General features: G+C 43.2%; 1 protein-coding gene across 2 annotated transcripts in view; it reads right to left on the bottom strand.

Moving 5' to 3' along the window:
• The window catches only part of LOC124033596 (transcription initiation factor TFIID subunit 4-like), a 71,782-nt gene extending 50,052 nt beyond the window's left edge, over positions 1 to 21,730 (bottom strand). For both annotated transcript variants that reach the window (XM_046345676.1, XM_046345677.1), the window contains exons 1-2: positions 20,431 to 21,730; positions 12,794 to 12,954 (exon numbers count right to left, since the gene is read on the bottom strand). In XM_046345676.1, the coding sequence (XP_046201632.1) occupies positions 12,794 to 12,954; positions 20,431 to 21,697 (1,428 nt within the window). In that variant the 5' untranslated portion in view covers positions 21,698 to 21,730. The remainder of the gene's footprint in view (positions 1 to 12,793; positions 12,955 to 20,430) is intronic.
• Positions 21,731 to 22,043: the final 313 nt, after the last annotated feature.

Below are 22,043 nucleotides of genomic sequence, written 5' to 3'. Positions count from 1 at the left end.
GGGGCGGTGAGACGGGGTCAGAGGTGGGGGGGGGGGTGAGACAGGATCAGTATAGGAGGAGGGGCGGAGAGACAGGGTCAGAGGTGGGAGGGTGAAGAAGGAGAGAGAGAATGACAAAGAGAGAGGGGGCAGAGAGAAAACACAAAAGCAATGTGCCTTCAAGACGAGGAGAAGGAGAAGTGCAACATGCCCTGAAGACGTGGAGGAGAAAGGTCATTATAGTAGGAAGTGACAGTAAATCACTGTGGATCTACAGGATGAAACAGAGAGGATCTGGTCTGATCCAGAGATGAACAGAAGAGAAAACACTGTGATGCTGATGCCGAGGGTGAGGTACAGTAATACTATTCAATGGGAAGGACTAAATAAGTTCCTCTAATGCAATGAGTGTCATGTTTTGTCTTATATCATCTTGTCATTTTTGCTTTTCCTTCTGTTAGTTTCCCCCTGCTGGTCTTATTAGGTTCGTTCCCTTTTTCTATCCCTCTCTCTCCCCCTCCCTCTCTCTCCTCTCTCTATCGTTCCGTTCCTGCTCCCAGCTGTTCCTATTCCCCTAATCATCATTTAGTCTTCCCACACCTGTTCCCGATCCTTTCCCCTGATTAGAGTCCCTATTTATTCCTTTGTGTTCCGTTCCTGTCCCGTCGGTTCCCTGTATTGTATTCACCATGCTGTGATTGCGGCCCTGTCCTGTCGTGTTTTTGCCGTGATTGTGTATCACCCTGTCCTGTCGTGTTTTGTGCCTTCATCAGATGCTGCGTGTGAGCAGGTGTCTCAGTCGACTACGGCCTGCGCCTACCCGGGCGACCTGCAGTCTGTGGCCGCTTCTCCAGTTGTTTCCCCTCTACAAGTCTAGAGGATTTCTGTTATTCCGTTTTGGACTTTAATAAACTCTGTTTCTGTTAAGTCGCGTTTGGGTCCTCTTTCACCTGCATGACAGAAGGAACCGACCAAGGAATGGACCCAGCGACTTCAGACGCTCGTTACACTGCCGTCGAGATCCAAGGAGCCATGCTCGGCAGACACGAGCAGGAATTGTCTGCTGCTCGCCATGCCGTGGAGAACCTGGCCGCTCAGGTTTCCGACCTCTCTGGACAGTTCCAGAGTCTACGTCTCGTGCCACCTGTTACTCCCTGGCCTGCCGAGCCTCCAGAACCTAGGGTTAATAACCCACCTTGCTACTCCGGGCAGCCCACTGAGTGCCGCTCCTTTCTCACGCAGTGTGAGATTGTGTTCTCTCTCCAACCCCACACATACTCTAGAGAGAGAGCTCGGGTTGCTTACGTCATTTCACTCCTTACTGGCCGGGCTCGAGAATGGGGCACAGCTATCTGGGAGGCAAGGGCTGATTGCTCTAACAAGTTCCAGAACTTTAAAGAGGAGATGATTCGGGTTTTTGACCGTTCAGTTTTTGGTAGGGAGGCTTCTAGGGCCCTGGCTTCATTATGCCAAGGTGAACGGTCCATAACGGATTATTCTATTGAGTTTCGCACTCTTGCTGCCTCTAGTGAGTGGAACGAGCCGGCGCTGCTCGCTCGTTTTCTGGAGGGACTCCACGCAGTGGTTAAGGATGAGATTCTCTCCCGGGAGGTTCCTTCAGATGTGGACTCTTTGATTGCTCTCGCCATCCGCATAGAACGACGGGTAGATCTTCGTCACCGGGCTCGTGGAAGAGAGCTCGCATCAACGGTGTTTCCCTGCTCCGCATCACAACCATCTCCCTCCTCTGGCTTTGAGACTGAGCCCATGCAGCTGGGAGGGATTCGCATCTCGACTAAGGAGAGGGAACGGAGGATCACCAACCGCCTGTGCCTCTATTGCGGAGTTGCTGGACATTTTGTTAATTCATGTCCAGTAAGAGGCCAGAGCCCATCAGTAAGCGGAGGGCTACTGGTGAGCGCTACTACTCAGGTCTCTTCATCTAGATCTTGTACTACTATGTCGGTCCATCTACGCTGGACCGGGGGTGCTACATGCAGTGCCTTGATTGACTCTGGGGCTGAGGGTTGTTTCATGGAGAAGCATGGGTTCGGAAACATAACATTCCTTTCAGACCGTTAGACAAGCCTACGCCCATGTTTGCCTTAGATGGTAGTCATCTTCCCAGTATCAAATTTGAGACACTACCTTTAACCCTCACAGTATCTGGTAACCACAGTGAGACTATTTCTTTTTTGATTTTCCGTTCACCGTTTACACCTGTTGTTTTGGGTCATCCCTGGCTAGTATGTCATAATCCTTCTATTAATTGGTCTAGTAATTCTATCCTATCCTGGAACGTTTCTTGTCATGTGAAGTGTTTAATGTCTGCCATCCCTCCCGTTTCTTCTGTCCCTACTTCCCAGGAGGAACCTGGCGATTTGACAGGAGTGCCGGAGGAATATCATGATCTGCGCACGGTCTTCAGTCGGTCCCGAGCCAACTCCCTTCCTCCTCACCGGTCGTATGATTGTAGTATTGATCTCCTTCCGGGGACCACTCCTCCTCGAGGTAGACTATACTCTCTGTCGGCTCCCGAACGTAAGGCTCTCGAGGATTATTTGTCTGTGACGCCGGTACCATAGTGCCTTCTTCTTCTCCGGCCGGGGCGGGGTTCTTTTTGTTAAGAAGAAGGACGGTACTCTGCGCCCCTGCGTGGATTATCGAGGGCTGAATGACATAACGGTTAAGAATCGTTATCCGCTTCCCCTTATGTCATCAGCCTTCGAGATTCTGCAGGGAGCCAGGTGCTTTACTAAGTTGGACCTTCGTAACGCTTACCATCTCGTGCGCATCAGAGAGGGGGACGAGTGGAAAACGGCGTTTAACACTCCGTTAGGGCATTTTGAGTACCGGGTTCTGCCGTTCGGTCTCGCCAATGCGCCAGCTGTTTTTCAGGCATTAGTTAATGATGTTCTGAGAGACATGCTGAACATTTTTGTTTTTGTCTATCTTGACGATATCCTGATTTTTTCTCCGTCACTCGAGATTCATGTTCAGCACGTTCGACGTGTTCTACAGCGCCTTTTAGAGAATTGTCTCTACGTAAAGGCTGAGAAGTGCTCTTTTCATGTCTCCTCCGTTACTTTTCTCGGTTCCGTTATTTCCGCTGAAGGCATTCAGATGGATTCCGCTAAGGTCCAAGCTGTCAGTCATTGGCCCGTTCCAAGGTCACGTGTCGAGTTGCAGCGCTTTTTAGGTTTCGCTAATTTCTATCGGCGTTTCATTCGTAATTTCGGTCAAGTTGCTGCCCTCTCACAGCTCTTACTTCTGTCAAGACGTGTTTTAAGTGGTCCGGTTCCGCCCAGGGAGCTTTTGATCTTCTAAAAGAACGTTTTACGTCCGCTCCTATCCTCGTTACTCCTGACGTCACTAGACAATTCATTGTCGAGGTTGACGCTTCAGAGGTAGGCGTGGGAGCCATTCTATCCCAGCGCTTCCAGTCTGACGATAAGGTTCATCCTTGCGCTTATTTTTCTCATCGCCTGTCGCCATCTGAGCGCAACTATGATGTGGGTAACCGTGAACTGCTCGCCATCCGCTTAGCCCTAGGCGAATGGCGACAGTGGTTGGAGGGGGCGACCGTTCCTTTTGTCGTTTGGACAGACCATAAGAACCTTGAGTACATCCGTTCTGCCAAACGACTTAATGCCCGTCAAGCTCGTTGGGCGTTGTTTTCGCTCGTTTCGAGTTTGTGATTTCTTACCGTCCGGGTAGCAAGAACACCAAGCCTGATGCCTTATCCCGTCTGTTTAGTTCTTCTGTGGCTTCTACTGATCTCGAGGGATTCTTCCTTATGGGCGTGTTGTCGGGTTGACAGTCTGGGGAATTGAAAGACAGGTTAAGCAAGCACTCACGCACACTGCGTCGCCGCGCGCTTGTCCTAGTAACCTCCTTTTCGTTCCTGTTTCCACTCGTCTGGCTGTTCTTCAGTGGGCTCACTCTGCCAAGTTAGCTGGTCATCCCGGTGTTCGAGGCACTCTTGCGTCTATTCGCCAGCGCTTTTGGTGGCCGACTCAGGAGCGTGACACGCGCCGTTTCGTGGCTGCGTGTTCAGACTGCGCGCAGAAGAAGTCTGGTAATTTTTTTCTGCTTCTGCTCCTGGTCTTGCTGGGTCTCAGTCTGTTCCCTGCCATCGCATCTCTCCTGTTCTTGTTCCTGCCCTTGCTGTGTCTCAGTCTGTCCCTAGTTCTCATTTTTTTTTTAGAGTAGTACCCTAGTTTCCCTTTTTATCGTTTTCGTTACGGTCCTGAGGAGAGGAGTTGGGTTCTTTCTCGGGACGTGCTGGACCGTTTGATCTATGATTTCCTCCGTTGCCGCCAGTGTTCCTCCTCGAGAGCGCCAGGAGGCGCTCGGTGAGTGGGGGGGTACTGTCATGTTTTGTCTTATATCATCTTGTCATTTTTGCTTTTCCTTCTGTTCGTTTCCCCCTGCTGGTCTTATTAGGTTCGTTCCCTTTTTCTATCCCTCTCTCTCCCCCTCCCTCTCTCTCCTCTCTCTATCGTTCCGTTCCTGCTCCCAGCTGTTCCTATTCCCCTAATCATCATTTAGTCTTCCCACACCTGTTCCCGATCCTTTCCCCTGATTAGAGTCCCTATTTATTCCTTTGTGTTCCGTTCCTGTCCCGTCGGTTCCCTGTATTGTATTCACCATGCTGTGATTGCGTTTCGCCCTGTCCTGTCGTGTTTTTGCCGTGATTGTGTATCACCCTGTCCTGTCGTGTTTTGTGCCTTCATCAGATGCTGCGTGTGAGCAGGTGTCTCAGTCGACTACGGCCTGCGCCTACCCGAAGCGACCTGCAGTCTGTGGCCGCTTCTCCAGTTGTTTCCCCTCTACAAGTCTAGAGGATTTCTGTTATTCCGTTTTGGACTTTAATAAACTCTGTTTCTGTTAAGTCGCGTTTGGGTCCTCTTTCACCTGCATGACAATGAGGGTCACAACTAATATGAATGAATCAGTGGCCTTAAAATGTTGTCTTTTTTATTAACCCCTTCTTCTCCCCAATTTCGTGGTATCGTATTGGTAGTTACAGTCTTGTTTCATCGCTGCAACACAGTAACACAGTACAGTCCTTTACTAGACAATCCAGATTATTGTACCCACTGTCACGACAGAAGCCTCTCTTCACAGCACCAGGGCAGACAGTGAGAGGGAGGGCTGGGCACTAACAAACACAGTACCATGCTGGTGGGAGGGAAAAATCTAACACAGTACCATGCTGGTGGGAGGGAAAAATCTAACACAGTACCATGCTGGTGGGAGGGCTGGGGCTGGGCACCATGTAACACAGTACCATGCTGGTGGGAGGGCTGGGCACTATGTAACACAGTACCATGCTGGTGGGAGGGCTGGGTACTAACTAACACAGTACCATGCTGGTGGGAGTGCTGGGTACTAACTAACACAGTACCATGCTAGTGGGAGGGCTGGGTACTAACTAACACAGTACCATGCTAGTGGGAGGGCTGGGAACTAACTAACTCAGTACCATGCTGGTGGGAGTGCTGGGTACTAACTAACACAGTACCATGCTGGTGGGAGTGCTGGGTACTAACTAACACACTGGTTCCCCATGGCGCTACGGGCACACAGCCCAATCTGCCAGCCTGAATCAGGCTTCTCTCCCCTCCAGGCTTAACACCAGGAGGGGGGAGAATATATATATATATAGATTAAAGGTTGACCGATTATGATTTTTCAACACCGATACCGATTATTGTAGGACCAAAAAATAATCTGATACCGATTAATGGGACGTTTTTTTACACATATATCTGTAATAATGACAATTACAACAATACTGAATGAACACTTTTATTTTATCTTAATATAATACATCAATAAAATCAATTAGTCTCAAATATATAATGAAACATGTTGAGTTTGGTTTAAATAATGCAAAAAAAGTGTTGGAGAAGAAAGTAAAAGTGCAATATTTGCCATGTAACAAAAGCTAACGTTTAAGTTACTTACTCAGAACATGAGAACATATGAAAGCTGGTGGTTCCTTTTAACATGAGTCTTCAATATTCACAGGTAAGAAGTTTTAGGTTGTAGTTATTATAGGAATTATAGGACTATTTCTCTCTATACCATTTGTATTTCATATACCTTGAACTATTGGATGTTATTGCAAGCCTAATCTCGGGAGTTGATAGGCTTGAAGTCATAAACAGCGCAATGCTTAAAGCACAGCGAAGAGCTGCTGGAAAATGCACGAAAGTGCTGTTTGAGTGAATGCTTACGAGCCTGCTGCTGCCTACCACCACTCAGTCAGACTGCTCTATCAAATATCAAATCATAGACTTACTTATAATATAATAACACACAGAAATACGAGACTTCACTAATTAATATGGTCAAATCCGGAAACTATCATTTCGAAAACAAAACGTTTATTCTTTCAGTGAAATACGGAACCATTCCGTATTTTATCTTAAGGGGTGGCATCCCTAAGTCTAAATATTGCTGTTACATTGCACAACCTTCAATGTTATGTCATAATTATGTATAATACTGGCAAATTAGTTACGGTCTTTGTTAAGAAGAAATGGTCTTCACACAGTTCCCAACGAGCCAGGCGGCCCAAACTGCTGCATATCTCCTGACTGCTTGCACAGAACGCAAGAGAAGTGACACAATTTCCCTTTTTTAAATAATTTCATGTTAGCAGGCAATATTAACTAAATATGCATGTTTAAAATATATACTTGTGTATTGATTTTCAGAAAGGCATTGATGTTTATGGTTAGGTACATTGGTGCAACGACAGTGCTTTTTTCACGAATGCGCTTGTTAAATCATCACCCGTTTGGCAAAGTAGGCTGTGGTTCGATGATAAATTAACAGGCACCTCATCGATTATATGCAATGCAGGACAAGCTTGATAAACCAGTAATATCATCAACCACGTGTAGTTAACTAGTGATTATGTCAAATTTGATTGTCTTTTATAAGATAAGTTTAATGCTTGCCAGCAACTTACCTTGGCTCCTTGCTGCATTCACGTAACAGGTAGTCAGCTTGCCACGCAGTCTCCTCGTGGAGTGCAATGTAATAGGCCATAATCGGTGTCCAAAAATGACGATTATCGATTGTTATGAAAACGTCCCTAATTAATTGGCCATTCCGATTAATCGCACCATATGCTGGTGCGGTTGGCCCTGGGTTCCTCCTAATGCAAGACAATGCTAGACCTCATGTGGCTGGAGTGTGTCAGCAGTTCCTGCAAGAGGAAGGCATTGATGCTATGGACTGGCCTGCCCGTTCCCCAGACCTGAATCCAATTGAGCACATCTGGGACTGTCCAGGACTGTCCAGGAGTTGGTGGATGCTTTAGTCCAGGTCTGGGAGGAGATCCCTCAGGAGACCATCCGCCACCTCATCAGGAGCATGCCCGGGCGTTGTGGGGAGGTCATACAGGCACGTGGAGGCCACACACACTAATGAGCCTAATTTTGACTTGTTTTTAGGGCATTACATCAAAGTTGAACCAGCCTGTAGTGTGGTTTTCCACTTTAATTTTGAGTGTGACTCCAAATCCAGACATCCATGGGTTGATAAATTTGATTTCCATTGATCATTGTTGTGTGATTTTGTTGTCAGCACATTCAACTATGTAAAGAAAAAAGTATTTAATAAGAATATTTAATTCATTCAGATCTAGGATGTGTTATTTTAGTGTTCCCTTTATTTTTTTGAGCAGTGTATATATAAATATCACACACACACAGACACACACAGCCGAGAAAGGGGAGAAGGAAGACAGGAAAGGGGGGAATGAAGGAGGAAATGAAGAGGGGAAAGGGGTTAGATGAAGAGCGCTCCTCCCTCCGAGTCTCTCCTTAGCAGAACGTTTTGTGGGCTCAAAGAATGTGCAGTTAGGTGGGAAGAGAATGGGGCTCACGAGGGGGGAAGAGCAGGGGAGTGCATCGCCCCACCAGCCATACATTCATAACACATTCTCATTCACCAGCTAAAGCCTTGTTAGCTTTTTAAACCAATCAGGCAGTTGGATGATGAATGATTTAACACTTGTCGAAGGAAGGAGCTCGGCTCGGAATGCCTTCCGTTTTCCTCACGGTCACAGGAGAGACAGACAGCCTGACAGAGAGGAGAGGAGCACAGGAATAAACACCATTCCCTTTCATATTCCAGCTCCTCTTCTTTTCAAGTGTTGATGTTTATGTCAATGCTGGCAGCTCACTAATCTGCTATCAGTGACAGTGTTGAACCTTCGATTCACTCTGAGCCTAAATCACTATTACAACCAACTCTGCAATACCTTGTTACAGTGTTTATCTCAGGATGAGCAGGTAGGAAGAAGGATAACAAGTTCAGCAACTCAAAGATAACCGTCTTAATTTCTACGGCTCATATGAAAATAAGTCTGAGCCTACTGGTACCAGTGTCTAGTGGTGCTGAGTCCTCCAGTAACAAACACGTACTTAGGTTATTACAATGCAATTACCATTTACATTGTAACGTATATATTTTTTATAATTCTAGAATTGTATAATTTTACAAATGAGTAACAATCTATTGACTTGCAATCACACAGAATTAGAGGCTAAATACTGGCATAATGCCACCCAATGGTAATCAAAGGAAGTGCAATGCATTTTTGTTCAGCTGAAGTGTGCAGGTCAATGAAATGCTGCCCCCTGGTGGTATTTATATGTTATTGTCTGCAGGAACCAGACAGGATATTTATTTTATTTTTATTTCACCTTTATTTACATTTACATTTAAGTCATTTAGCAGACGCTCTTATCCAGAGCGACTTACAAATTGGTACAAATTTAACCAGGTAGGTGATGAATATGAAGCAAGGGCCAGCCAACAAGAGCATACAGGTCCCAGTGGTGGGTAGTACAGTGGGGCAAAAAAGTATTTAGTCAGCCACCAATTGTGCAAGTTCTCCCACTTAAAAAGATGAGAGATGCCTGTAATTTTCATCATACGTACACTTCAACTATGACAGACAAAATGAGGAAAAAAATCTAGAAAATCACATTGTAGGATTTTTAATGAATTTATTTGCAAATGATGGTGGAAAATAAGTATTTGGTCAATAACAAAAGTTTATCTGAATACTTTGTTGGCAATGACAGAGGTCAAACGTTTTCTGTAAGTCTTCACAAGGTTTTCACACACTGTTGCTGGTATTTTGGCCCATTCCTCCATGCAGATCTCCTCTAGAGCAGTGATGTTTTGGGGCTGTTGCTGGGCAACATGGACTTTCAACTCCCTCCAAAGATTGTCTATGGGGTTGAGATCTGGAGACTGGCTAGGCCACTCCAGGACCTTGAAATGCTTCTTACGAAGCCACTCCTTCATTGCCGGGGTGGTGTGTTTGGGATCATTGTCATGCTGAAAGACCCAGCCACGTATCATTTTCAATGCCCTTGCTGATGGAAGGAGGTTTTCACTCAAAATCTTACGATACATGGCCCCATTCATTCTTTCCTTTAAACGGATCAGTCGTCCTGGTCCCTTTGCAGAAAAACAGCCCCAAGGCATGATGTGTCCACCCCCATGCTTCACAGTAGGTATGGTGTTCTTTGGATGCAACTCAGCATTCTTTGTCTTTCTCATTTTGTCTGTCATAGTTGAAGTGTACCTATGATGAAAATTACAGGCCTCTCTCATCTTTTGAAGTGGGAGAACTTGCACAATTGGTGGCTGACTAAATACTTTTTTGCCCCACTGTATATGGGAATTTGGTGGCAAAACTCCCCTGATATCTCATTTTGGTTCGTCAAATTGACATTCTACAAACCCTTTCTGTTCAAAGTAGACACTTCGACAACAGAGTATACAAAATCAACTTTCGTCAAGCACAGTCAAGTTCAGCAGACACCTCTACTGACAAGTTGTCCAACAAGAGTTGTGAAACATGTTAGTCCTCCTACCACATTCTGGATTCAATACAATACGCTTCACAATGAATCAGAGGCGACAAAAAAATTAGCTGCCTGTTTGGCATGTTATTTTAGCATTAAGACGTGTCATATATCGGTTTGCAAACAATGTAAAAACAATAATTTAAAAAATGAATAAATCTGCATACAAACATGGTCTCTTTTTTGCTTTCTTGAGTAAGGCAGCTCCAAAGTGCAGGTGTTTCAGCCTAGCTCAGTGCTTTCTGTCATGGAAGGGCAGCCATTGAAATGCTGACATAGATTTACATGATGTAGTTTTTAACAGTCATCCAACTCAGAATTCCAAGTCGGGAAACTGGGTCTCTTTCTAGAGCTCCGACCTGAAGATCACTGATGTAATGATTCAACCTTGTTTTTTTTCCAGAGTTCCCAGTTGTCCTGAAAGCACCATAAATCCAGAGAATGCCAGACTTTGATGACAAAGTTTTATGACAAAATTTGCCCACAAGAAGGACCGCTGCGCAACCTTCCTGTTCAAGTGAGCAGCACAACAATGGTGAGTCCAGAAATGTCTTGTATGCTGCTGCATAAATTATGTAATATGACAGCGAGATATGTATACTGTAGCTAAGAAAGTAATACTAAGTGTATGTTGTGTAGTAAGCTGCTAGCAGACAGTGTGCCTCTCACCCTAATACATGTAGCCTATAGCCTGTCTTTGAGAAATATCCTTGAACATTGTAAGATATTTCATTGTCTGCTTATATGCCCCCTTCATTTATCCTACGGTTCTGACTTGGTGTACAGGGAGAATACTGTAAGAAAGGCCCATGTTCTTAATTCTGACGCTGTACATTTCAAAGGGGATGAACAAATAGTTATATTGACTATGGTCGTCTTAGCTCGCTCATTAATGTCTTAATCGAAATAACGGATTGTCTCTTATCCGCTTATCATTCCCTTATGCCATAGTTTGTACATCTCAATTGTCAGTAGAAACCACATTTGTTTATGCAAGTCAGCCATATGAGCTTCACTACCATTCAAAAGTTTGGGGTCAATTAGAAATGTCCTTCTTTTTAACTTCCTGACTGATGTCTTGAGATGTTGCTTCAATATATCCATAAAATGTTCCATCCTCATGATGCCATCTATTTTGTGAATTGCACCAGTTCCTCCTGCAGCAAAGCACCCCCACAACAACGTGCTTCACGGTTGGGATGGTGTTCTTCGGCTTGCAAGCCTCCCCCTTTTTCCTCCAAACATAACGATGATCATTATGGCCAAACAGTTCTATTACCTGCAAAACACCAGTCTCAACGTCAACAGTGACGAGGCGACTCTGGGATGCTGGCCTTCTAGGCAGACTTCCTCTGTCCAGTGTCTCTGTTCTTTTGCACTCTACATTTGTGAGTTTGTAATCAAACTCACAAATGCTGATTCTCCAGATACTCAACTAGTCTAATGAAGGCCAGTTTTATTGCTTCTTTAATCAGAACAACAGTTTTCAGCTGGGATAACATAATTGCAAAAGGGTTTTCTAATGATCAATTAGCCTTTTAAAATTATAAACTTGGATTAGCTAACACAATGTGCCATTGGAACACAGGAGTGATGGTTGCTGATAATGGGCCTCTGTACACCTATGTAGATATTCTATTAAAAAGCTGCCTTTTCCAGTTACAATAGTCATTTACAAGATTAACAATGTCTACACTGTATTTCTGATCAATTTGATGTTATTTTAATGGACAGAAAAATAGCTTTTCTTTCAAGGACATTCAAGGACATTTCTAAGTGACCCCAAACTTTTGAACAGTAGTGTTTTAAAAAAAGGCAGTAAATGAGGCTGAATGAACTGTTCCATTTCCCAGACAAGGTTCTGCTGATGGTGTAGCAGTGTTAAGGATTCATGGTGCTGAAAAGAAAGCTCTGCTGTTGGGGCAGCTTTATGTGGGCCCTAACAGTTTGTGGGCACCATTTGTCACCATTGTAGTGCAATTCATGTATTGTTTATTGTTTTGTAGTGGCTTTGCTGTCATGCAAAAAATAAATTAAATGAATTTGCCCCACCAGGATTTACATGCTAAAATCACCACTGCAATGAATAATGTTTCCACTGGTGATAATAAGCACATTTCTATGAAATATTTAGCAGCTCTTTAAATTTGATAATAGGAGACCCAGAAGAGTCATTAAAATAAGGATCTTAATCCAGATCTACTGCTCTATCAAAATAATACTATATAATTACACATAAAACACAATACTAATGTAAAATATTTGGGTCAAATACAGACCAGTCTGGATAAAAGCTTGATTTTAAAAAAAGACCTGACAAATGTAACATGCCTAAACTGACATAATGTAAATCAGGTAGATTATATTTTGTTCACTAGTTTCAGCTGACAGTTTACATTATACGCATACAATGTTGTTATTACAGCAATTACAGTTACCAGTAGGACATAATGTAAAGTGTTACGACAACTATACATCTCTTCCAATTGTCTCAGAGGCTTCAGTAATGTAAAGTGAGACTATAGAGACAGCTAGGTGGCAGGCTATAACCACTTCATCTCTTTTGATATCCTCAGGGAATGTGTCTGCATATATTTGACAGTCAAATTCTTTACTACTATACCTAATGGTAGAACCTAGCTACCTAGAGCAGCCCAGTGTGTAGATTAGTCTTCTATGAAATAGATTACCTCTTCAACATCCTATGCAATACAGGCCTTTCCATCATAAGGAATATCAAATGATGAGTTTCCCAAAAGCTAGCGGCTATATACATTCAGCAACTGTTTTTTCAATGTAATGAACTAAATCCATCTGTTTGAATTAATATATCCCTCTGTATAACTGATCCACTGAACAACTAAGGGCATGTCACACTGTGGTAGTGACAGTGGGGTAGTAACTCTTACCTGTAGGGTAGTTGCTCTGAAGGTGGCCCCTGCAGTGGGGGTGGCAGTTCGGGGGGAGATGTTGTTCTGGGCCTGGGCCTGGGCTTGGGCCTGTGCCTGGGCAAGGGCCTGCTGTGGGACCATCACCAGCTGACCCATCTCAGTGCGCACTAACACCATTCCTAGAGTGCAGACAGAGCAATCACACACAATATATTCAGTCAAAGTCATTACACTGACATAAAAGGCACCTGGACTGGCTGTCAATGAAATGCACCTATTACAGTCACATAGTGACCCTAGAAAGTGACAAGGAGACCAGTGACAAGGAGATCACGTTGGATTGATGAAACAGTAGAATCAATTCTGATGTCCATTCTGATTTCTTAATGCCATGTTCAATCTGCCCATGAGAGCAGTACATTCCATTTACATCAGAATCAAATAGAATGAGAAATGATAGAGCTTTTATTACACAGTGTATCTGTTACTCAACATAAATGCCTCAAACAGATTTCCATAAGCCTCCTCTAGATTAACTCAGAGACTCTGAGAAAATTTAACTATATTATATTACAATGTTTTCACTAACACACAAAAGCTACTTTAATCACTGAACATTTTGGGTAGGCTAATGTGTATGCTATAAGAGTAATGTCCAGACACAAGTAGGCCCTATGTGACTTAAAATGTGTAGATCTCTGCGGAGGAACAACTGAAACTGCAACATACCAGCCTGCATCTCCCTGCTAGTTTGCCTCTGAAGCTAAGCAGGGTTGGTCCTGGTCAGTCCCTGGATGGGATACCAGATAGTGTTGGAGGGCCAGTAAGAGCCTCTCTTTCCTCTGGTTTTAAAAATATCCCAATGCCCCAGGGCAGTGATTTGGGACATTGCCCTGTGTAGGGTGCAGAATTTTGGATGGGATGTTAAACAGATGTCCTGACTCTCTGGCTGTGTTTACACAGGAAGCTCAATTCTGAAATGCTTTCCACGAATTGGTCTTTTGCCCAATCACATCAGATCCTTTCACATCAAATTCCTCTAAGGCAGGGTTCTCCAAACTCGGTCCTGGGGTCCCCCAGGTGCACGTTTTGGTTTTTGGTTTTTGCCCTGATATTTTTAGCTTTTGTGTGTTAGTGAAAACATTGTAGTATAATATAGTTACATTTGTAATAAAAGCTCTATCATCTGCATTGACACTTTTAGCACTAACTCTCTTGCACTCTACACACACACACTGGACTCTATCCACACAATCATACATATTGTACCTACACCCCAACACACACACACACACTACATAATTACAGCCTGAATTTCAAATACAGTAGATTCAATGTAGATATTTTGTTACTGGCCTACAAGCAATACCCCATAATTTCAAAGTGGAATGATGTTTTCCTAAATGTTACAAATTAATTAAAAATGAAATGCTGAAATTTCTTGAGTCAATAAGTATTCAACCCCTTTGTTATAGCAAGCCTAAATAAATTCTGGAGTAAAAATGTGCTTAAGAAGTCACATAATAAGTTGCATGGACTCACTCTGTGTTCAATAATAGTGTTTAACATGATGTTTTATGACTATCTCATCTCTGTACCCATGTATACAATTATCTGTAAGTTCCCTCAGTTGAGCAGTGCATTTCAAACACAGATTCAACAAAGACCTGGGAGTTTTTCCAATGCCTCGCAAAGAAGGGCACCTATTGGTAGATGTGTAAAGATTTTTAAAAAGCAGACATTGAAGATCCCTTTGAGCATGGTGAAGTTATTAACTACACTTTGGATGGTGTATCAATACACCCAGTCACAAAGATACAGGCGTCCTTCCTAACTGAGTTAATGGAGAGGAAGGAAACTGTTCAGGGATTTCACCATGAGGCCAAAGCAGACGTTAAAACAGTAAAAGTTGAATGGCTGTGATAGCAGAAAACTGACGATGAACGAACAACATTGTAGTTACACCACAATACTAACCTAATTGACAGAGTGAAAATAAGGAAGCCTGTACATCAGAGGAGGCTGGTGGGAGGAGCTAAAATAGGACAGGCTCATTGTAATGTCTAGAATTGAATAAATGGAATGGCGTCAAACATGTGGTTTCCATTTGGTTGATGTGTTTGAACCCGTTCCATCAATTCCATTCCAGTCTTTGCATGGATTCATTCACTGTTCATTTAGCGCTTGCAAAACACATGGAGACCTAATCATGCGCCACGCTGAGCACATATGCAGCACTCACAGTGGATTGTCTTCAGGCATGTATTGGTGAGATGAGATGCAATATGGTCTAGCGGGTGAGAAATGCTCATAAACTCATGAATTGTCAGACAGTGATGTGTTCTGGGCCAGGAATTCCCTGCACTCCATGAACCTTCTCTTCTCCATTGAACTGAGGTTCAAATTATTCTGTAAATCAGAATATATCATATCAGAGGTATGCATATCCTGCTATTTGTTTATTTTAAAATGTGTAACTTTGAGAGCATTATATGACAGTGGCAAGTCTAATCTCCACTAGAGCTGGGCGATATGGACATAAAATCCATATTGCAATAAATTGCCTGAATTGATGCGATAACGATAAATAAACCTATAAGTTAATAACATTAATGTGCGTCAGTTTTTTAAAAATCATCCTCTAAACTACTACTAGTTTGATGGTTGTAGCCATCAATTGTCCCATTAACAATCACCCATATTAGTAAACGTATTTCATTTCAAACTTCACATTTCTCTAATATAGGCTACTTATAGTAATGAACAATATCAGCAAAATGCCTGCGATAAGTGATCAGTATTGTCGGTGTCGATCATTTTCATATTTTTTTAATAGTCCCTATTCTTATTCTCTACTGAGTCAAAGTTTTTAAGCCAAGTTAATAAACAGATCACCGACCATTTCGAATCCCACCGTACCTTCTCCACTAGGCAATCTGGTTTCCGAGCTGGTCATGGGTGCACCTCAGCCACGCTCAAGGTCCTAAACGATATCATAACCACCATCGATAAAAGACAGTACTGTGCAGCCGTCTTCATCGACCTGGCCAAGGCTTTTGACCTGGCCAAGGCTGTCGAGGTGTCAATCACCTCATTCTTATTGGCAGACTCAATAGCCTTGGCTTCTCAAATGACTGCCTCACCTCATTCACCAACTACTTCTCAGATAGAGTTCAGTGTGTCAAATCGGAGGGCCTGTTGTCCGGACCTCTGGCAGTCTCTATGGGGGTGCCACAGGGTTCAATTCTCGGGCCGACTCCTTTCTCTGCATATATCAATGATGTCGCTCTTGCTGCTGGTGATTCTCTGATCCACTGCTTTTAACTGTTTTTAAATGCTAGTAAAACTAAATGCATGCTCTTCAACCGATTGCTGCCCACACCCTCCCGCCCGACTAGCATCACTACTCTGGACGGTTCTGACCTAGAATATGTGGACAACTACAAATACCTAGGTGTCTGGCTAGACTGTAAACTCTCCTTCCAGACTCACATCTCCAATCCAAAATTAAATCTAGAATTGGCTTCCTATTTCACAACAAAGCCTCCTTCACTCATGCCGCCAAACATATCCTCGTAAAAATGACCATCCTACCAATCCTTGACTTCGGCGATGTCATTTACAAAATAGCCCCCAACACTCTACTCAGCAAACTGGATGTAGTCTATCACAGTGCCATCCGTTTTATCACCAAAAGCCCCAAATACTACCCACCACTGCGACCTGTATGCTCTTATTGGCTGGCCCTCACTACGTATCCATCGCCAAACCCACTGGCTCCAGGCCATCTATAAGTGTTTGCTAGGTAAAGCCCCCATAGCAACACCCACCCATAGCACACACTCCGGCAGGTATATTGCACTGGTCATCCCCAAAGTCAACACTTCCTTTGGCCTTCTTTCCTTCCAGGTCTCTGTTGCCAATGACTGGAACGAATTGCAAAAATCTCTGAAGCTGAAGCCTTATATCTCCCTCCCTAACTTTAAGCATCAGCTGTTTGAGCAGCTTACCGATCACTGTACCTGTACATAGCCAATCTGTAAATAGCACACCCATATTATTACTTACCCTCTTGTTCTTTTGCACCCAAGAATCTCAACTTGCACATTCATCATTTGCACATCTATCACTACAGTATTAATGCTAAATTGTAATTATTGTACATAGACGTTTCTATTTTTATTTTATTTTGTGTTATGGACTGCATATTTGTTTATGTATAACTCGGTGTTGTTTTTGTCGCACTGCTTTACTTTATCTTGGCCAGGTCGCAGTTGTAAATGAGAACTTGTTCTCAACTGGCCTACCTGGTTAAATAAAGGTGAAATTTTAAAAAATATAAAAAATAATGCGTGCATACAAAATGCATGAGTAGGCCTATCCATCTGCTGGGCCAACACAGTGATATTTTTTCTTGAAGAACTTGAGTTGCTCTTTCACGTGCCTCATGCAGCTCATTGTAACAACTTTGAGAGATGAATACCAATAGAGGACATCATGTCTGGTGTTTTTTATGTCCTGCCATTTCATTAAACTTGCCCATTGGCAAGTGGGGCAAAAAAAGTATTTAGTCAGCCACCAATTGTGCAAGTTCTCCCACTTAAAAAGATGAGGGAGGCCTGTAATTTTCATCATAGTTACTTTTCAACTATGACAGACAAAATGAGAAGGAAAAAAATCCAGAAAATCACATTGTAGGATTTTTTATGAATTTATTTGTAAATTATGGTGGAAAATAAGTATTTGGTCACCTACAAACAAGCAAGATTTCTGGCTCTCACAGACCTGCAACTTCTTCTTTAAGAGGCTCCTCTGTCCTCCACTCGTTACCTGTATTAATGGCACCTGTTTGAACTTGTTATCAGTATAAAAGACACCTGTCCACAACCTCAAACAGTCACACTCCAAACTCCACTATGGCCAAGACAAAAGAGCTGTCAAAGGACACCAGAAATAAAATCGTAGACCTGCACCAGGCTGGGAAGACTGAATCTGCAATAGGTAAGCAGCTTGGTTTGAAGAGATCAACTGTGGGAGCCATTATTAGGAAATGGAAGACATACAAGACCACTGATAATCTCCCTCGATCTGGGGCTCCACGCAAGATCTCACCCCGTGGGGTCAAAATGATCACAAGAACGGTGAGAAAAAATCCCAGAACCACACGGGGGGACCTAGTGAATGACCTGCAGAGAGCTGGGACCAAAGTAACAAAGCCTACCATCAGTAACACACTACGCCGCCAGGGACTCAAATCCTGCAGTGCCAGACGTGTCCCCCTGCTTAAGCCAGTACATGTCCAGGCCCGTCTGAAGTTTGCTAGAGAGCATTTGGATGATCCAGAAGAAGATTGGGAGAATGTCATATGGTCAGATCAAATCAAAATAAAACTTTTTGGGAAAACTCAACTCGTCGTGTTTGGAGGACAAAGAATGCTGAGTTGCATCCAAAGAACACCATACCTACTGTGAAGCATGGGGGAGGAAACATCATGGCCTTGGGGCTGTTTTTCTGCAAAGGGACCAGGACGACTGATCCGTTTAAAGGAAAGAATGAATGGGGCCATGTATCGTGAGATTTTGAGTGAAAACCTCCTTCCATCAGCAAGGGCATTGAAGATGAAACGTGGCTGGGTCTTTCAGCATGAAAATGATCCCAAACACACCGCCCCGGCAACGAAGGAGTGGCTTCGTAAGAAGCATTTCAAGGTCCTGGAGTGGCCAATCTCCAGATCTCAACCCCATAGAAAATCTTTGGAGGGAGTTGAAAGTCTGTGTTGCCCAGCAACAGCCCCAAAACATCACTGCTCTGGAGGAGATCTGCATGGAGGAATGAGCCAAAATACCAGCAACAGTGTGTGAAAACCTTGTGAAGACTGAGAGAAAACGTTTGATCTGTCATTGCCAACAAAGGGTATATAACAAAGTATTGAGATAAACTTTTGTTATTGGCCAAATACTTATTTTCCACCATAATTTGCAAATAAATTCATAAAAAATCCTACAATGTGATTTTCTTTCCTCATTTTGTCGGTCATAGTTGAAGTGTACCTATGATGAAACGTTCAGGCATCTCTCATCTTTTTAAGTGGGAGAACTTGCACAATTGGTGGCTGACTAAATACTTTTTTCCCCCATTGTATGTACATGCTTGTGATGTCAGAAAAATCTTTTTGATTGGGTGATATCAAACAGATGCGTGGAACTTTCTTAGAACTGGAATGATGCATGCCATTCTGTACTGTGTTCTGTCATATTGTCAATGCCATTGAAATATACTGTATATTATATTCAGTATACCAGTAGGCATTTTTGTCACCATACCAACTGAGCAGCGAACATCTTGCTCACATGCAGTCTTGGTTGTGATCTTTGTGTTGCGTTGATAGTGGGTGTCATGAATCATGTAATAACTTTATTCAATTTCAGATATTTCTACAACATTATACAGAATTAACCTAAAATCAATACAAACGTAAAGGATATGTTTTTTTTTGTTTTTACAACCATATCTTATTTTTAAATGGAAATTGGATGTTGTAGGGTCCAAACAACTTTTTTGTGATTTCACATATTTGAGAAACTTACAACAAATCACTTTCTCATCTTTTTGGTGTAATATGGGGCCCCAGAAAAAGCACGAACAAAGGCTCCAGAAACAAGCAAATACTTCCTCTTAGAAGAAAAAAACAAAGCTATCAGTATAGTGACGCAGTTCTTTAGATGTTGTACACAAATTGTCATTCCAAACTTTATCCGCAATGTTATATTCCCTTTTGCACAACTCGAGCTGTTTCCTCTATCCAGCTGTTCCATTCTCCATGTAGCCTGCCCCTACAGGTATCTGCCAAAATAAAGGAAACACCAACATAAAGCATTTTAATAGCACGTTGGGACACCACGAGAAGCAAGACCAGCTTCAATGTGCCTTGGCATAGATTCTACAAGGGCCTGGAACTTCCTGTGTGTAAGAACCCATGCTTTCAGTACACTTTGTATCCATCATTTACTCAAGTGTTTCCTTTATTTTGGCGGTTACCTGTAAAATGGACAGAAATGTATCGCTCGAGCCGCAACAAAGTGTCTATAATGTTGCGGACAAAGTTCGGAATGGCACAATTTCATATGTAAAACAACTAAAGACCTGCATCACTATACTGACAAAAAAGGAAGCATTTGTTTTTGGAGCCTTTGTTCGTGTTTTTTCAGGGCCCCTATACTACACAACGAGGAGAAGAGATTTGCTGTTTGGGGCAAGTTTCTCAAAAACATGTGAAATCACACAAAAGGTGTCTGGACCCTGCTATAAGATGACATTTACATCAGAAATAGAGATTTTGTTGTAAAAACGACTTCTCCTTTAATCTGTATAGAATTTACAGATGTAATCTGTATTGACAGGTGTTTTATCAAATGAATGCTACTTTGCCCAAAGCACATTCAGAATCTGCTGCGTCTTTGGGAATCTTCAGGAAGTGAACAGGGAAATGATGAAGGAACACATCACAGGTAATGATTTACATTAAAGTACACAACTGATGTAATGACAAAGCACAGGGCTCTCAAAAAGACCTGCCCAGTTTCATTGTTTTGATATGAGCAGATTCCCCCGCTCTGATTTGAAGAGAAGAGCAATTCATCCTTCTAACACCTTACCGGGTGGGATGGTAAACCCAGGAGGCAGTTGAATGGTCGTCTGTGGTTGTTGGGGGGGTCTGACAATCAGCTGGGGGGCTACAGTCCTTTGAGATGCTGGGACTCCCGGTCGAAGCAGAGGCTGTGTAGCTGTGGCCACAGCCGGTGACCTTACCATTCCAACAGTTGTTGTTTGTCCAACAACATTGACAGCAGGCTTTGCCATGACATGACTTGCAGTAGTCGCCGCTGCTATGTTGGAAACGGCAGAGGGAGAGGAAACAGAGTTTATTACGGAATTGACAACACCTAACGGACTGGACATGACTATTTTGGACTGTACGGGAGCGTCCGACTTCGCTTCAGAACCCTCTTTTTTGTGGTTCACTTGCGAAGCTGCTGCAGAAGTGATCGATCCTATCGCGCCTTGTTTAACCAAGGCCGAGACGGTAGTGCCATTTCCATTATGCGCGATGCTCGCTACAATGTGACTTGGTAGTCTTTGCAAAGCAATAGTAGGAGTCCCCTTATCCAGGGGAATCGCTGATTGAGTTGAATAAATTCTAGAGTTAGATAAAGTCAAATTCGTCGTATTTACACAAGATGTAACGTCAACGGTCCGACTTGAGTTTGCTGCACTTGCACTGCTAATCAACGCAGCAGTTCCCGCTGCAGGGGGATTATTCCTTGACGTTACCGCTCCTCCGGTACCGTTCAAACTCTGTATTCCCGCGGATGCACTCCGTAACGATGCAGTTATACGTTTTCTTGGATGATCGACAATGTCTGTTGATGTCTGACCTGAAGCCAGAGCGGAACCTCGGCTGGTGGTGGTGCTGTTGACAAGCGGAGAAGTTGCTACACCGCCAAATGTAGGTAGTGTTGTGATAGATGATGTTCCATGTGATTGCAAACCGCTCTTGGTAGCGTTTACTCCAGTCCCCGAAGTGGTGGAAGCTTCCTCAAAGGACGGAATAGAACTCAGCGAAGAAGATGTAACAGTTTTCTCTAAGCTAATTTCTTTAGAGTTTATATCCTGGTGCATCCCAGCTTTATGTTGTCCTTGTTGCTGCTGTACTAATGTAGTACCCACTTGGGCTGGTAGCGTTTTCCCTAAGTGATGGTTTGCAGTGAATGTACACCCAGCATCTCTGTTTTCCGACTGAGTATCTGCAGAGTTGCTTTGTCCAACAAGTTGTGACTCCAAAGAGCCCACTAAATCGTTCACAGCTTTTTCATCCACCTCAGAAAATAACATATCTTCCAGTGGGTCGGAGGTGCTCGCCATCTTTGATCATGAGTGATGAGTGAAATGCGCATGCGTGTTACTAGGCATTGTGGGAATTAATCTGACGTCAAAGAGCCTATATTTATGGTTGTTTTTTTCAAATTTCATTTATTAATAAATGTATTACTAAACAAAAATTGTTTAGCATGTTACATTTCAGCACGTAATAAAGTGGGAGTTCTCACAGAAACTCAGAAACCTCACATTTTATTATGGCAATGAAAATAGGCTTTAGTCTGGGAGAGTAGCATATGGTCCCTAGGACATATTTTATTTGTCATAAAGATTTTATTTTGACACTTGCCACAGACACGACTGGAAATACTTTCTGCACCAAATAAATAAT

The sequence above is a fragment of the Oncorhynchus gorbuscha genome, linkage group LG04, assembly GCF_021184085.1.
Source record: "Oncorhynchus gorbuscha isolate QuinsamMale2020 ecotype Even-year linkage group LG04, OgorEven_v1.0, whole genome shotgun sequence".
Lineage (NCBI taxonomy): Eukaryota > Metazoa > Chordata > Actinopteri > Salmoniformes > Salmonidae > Oncorhynchus > Oncorhynchus gorbuscha.
This window is presented reverse-complemented; position numbering and strand designations above follow the sequence as displayed.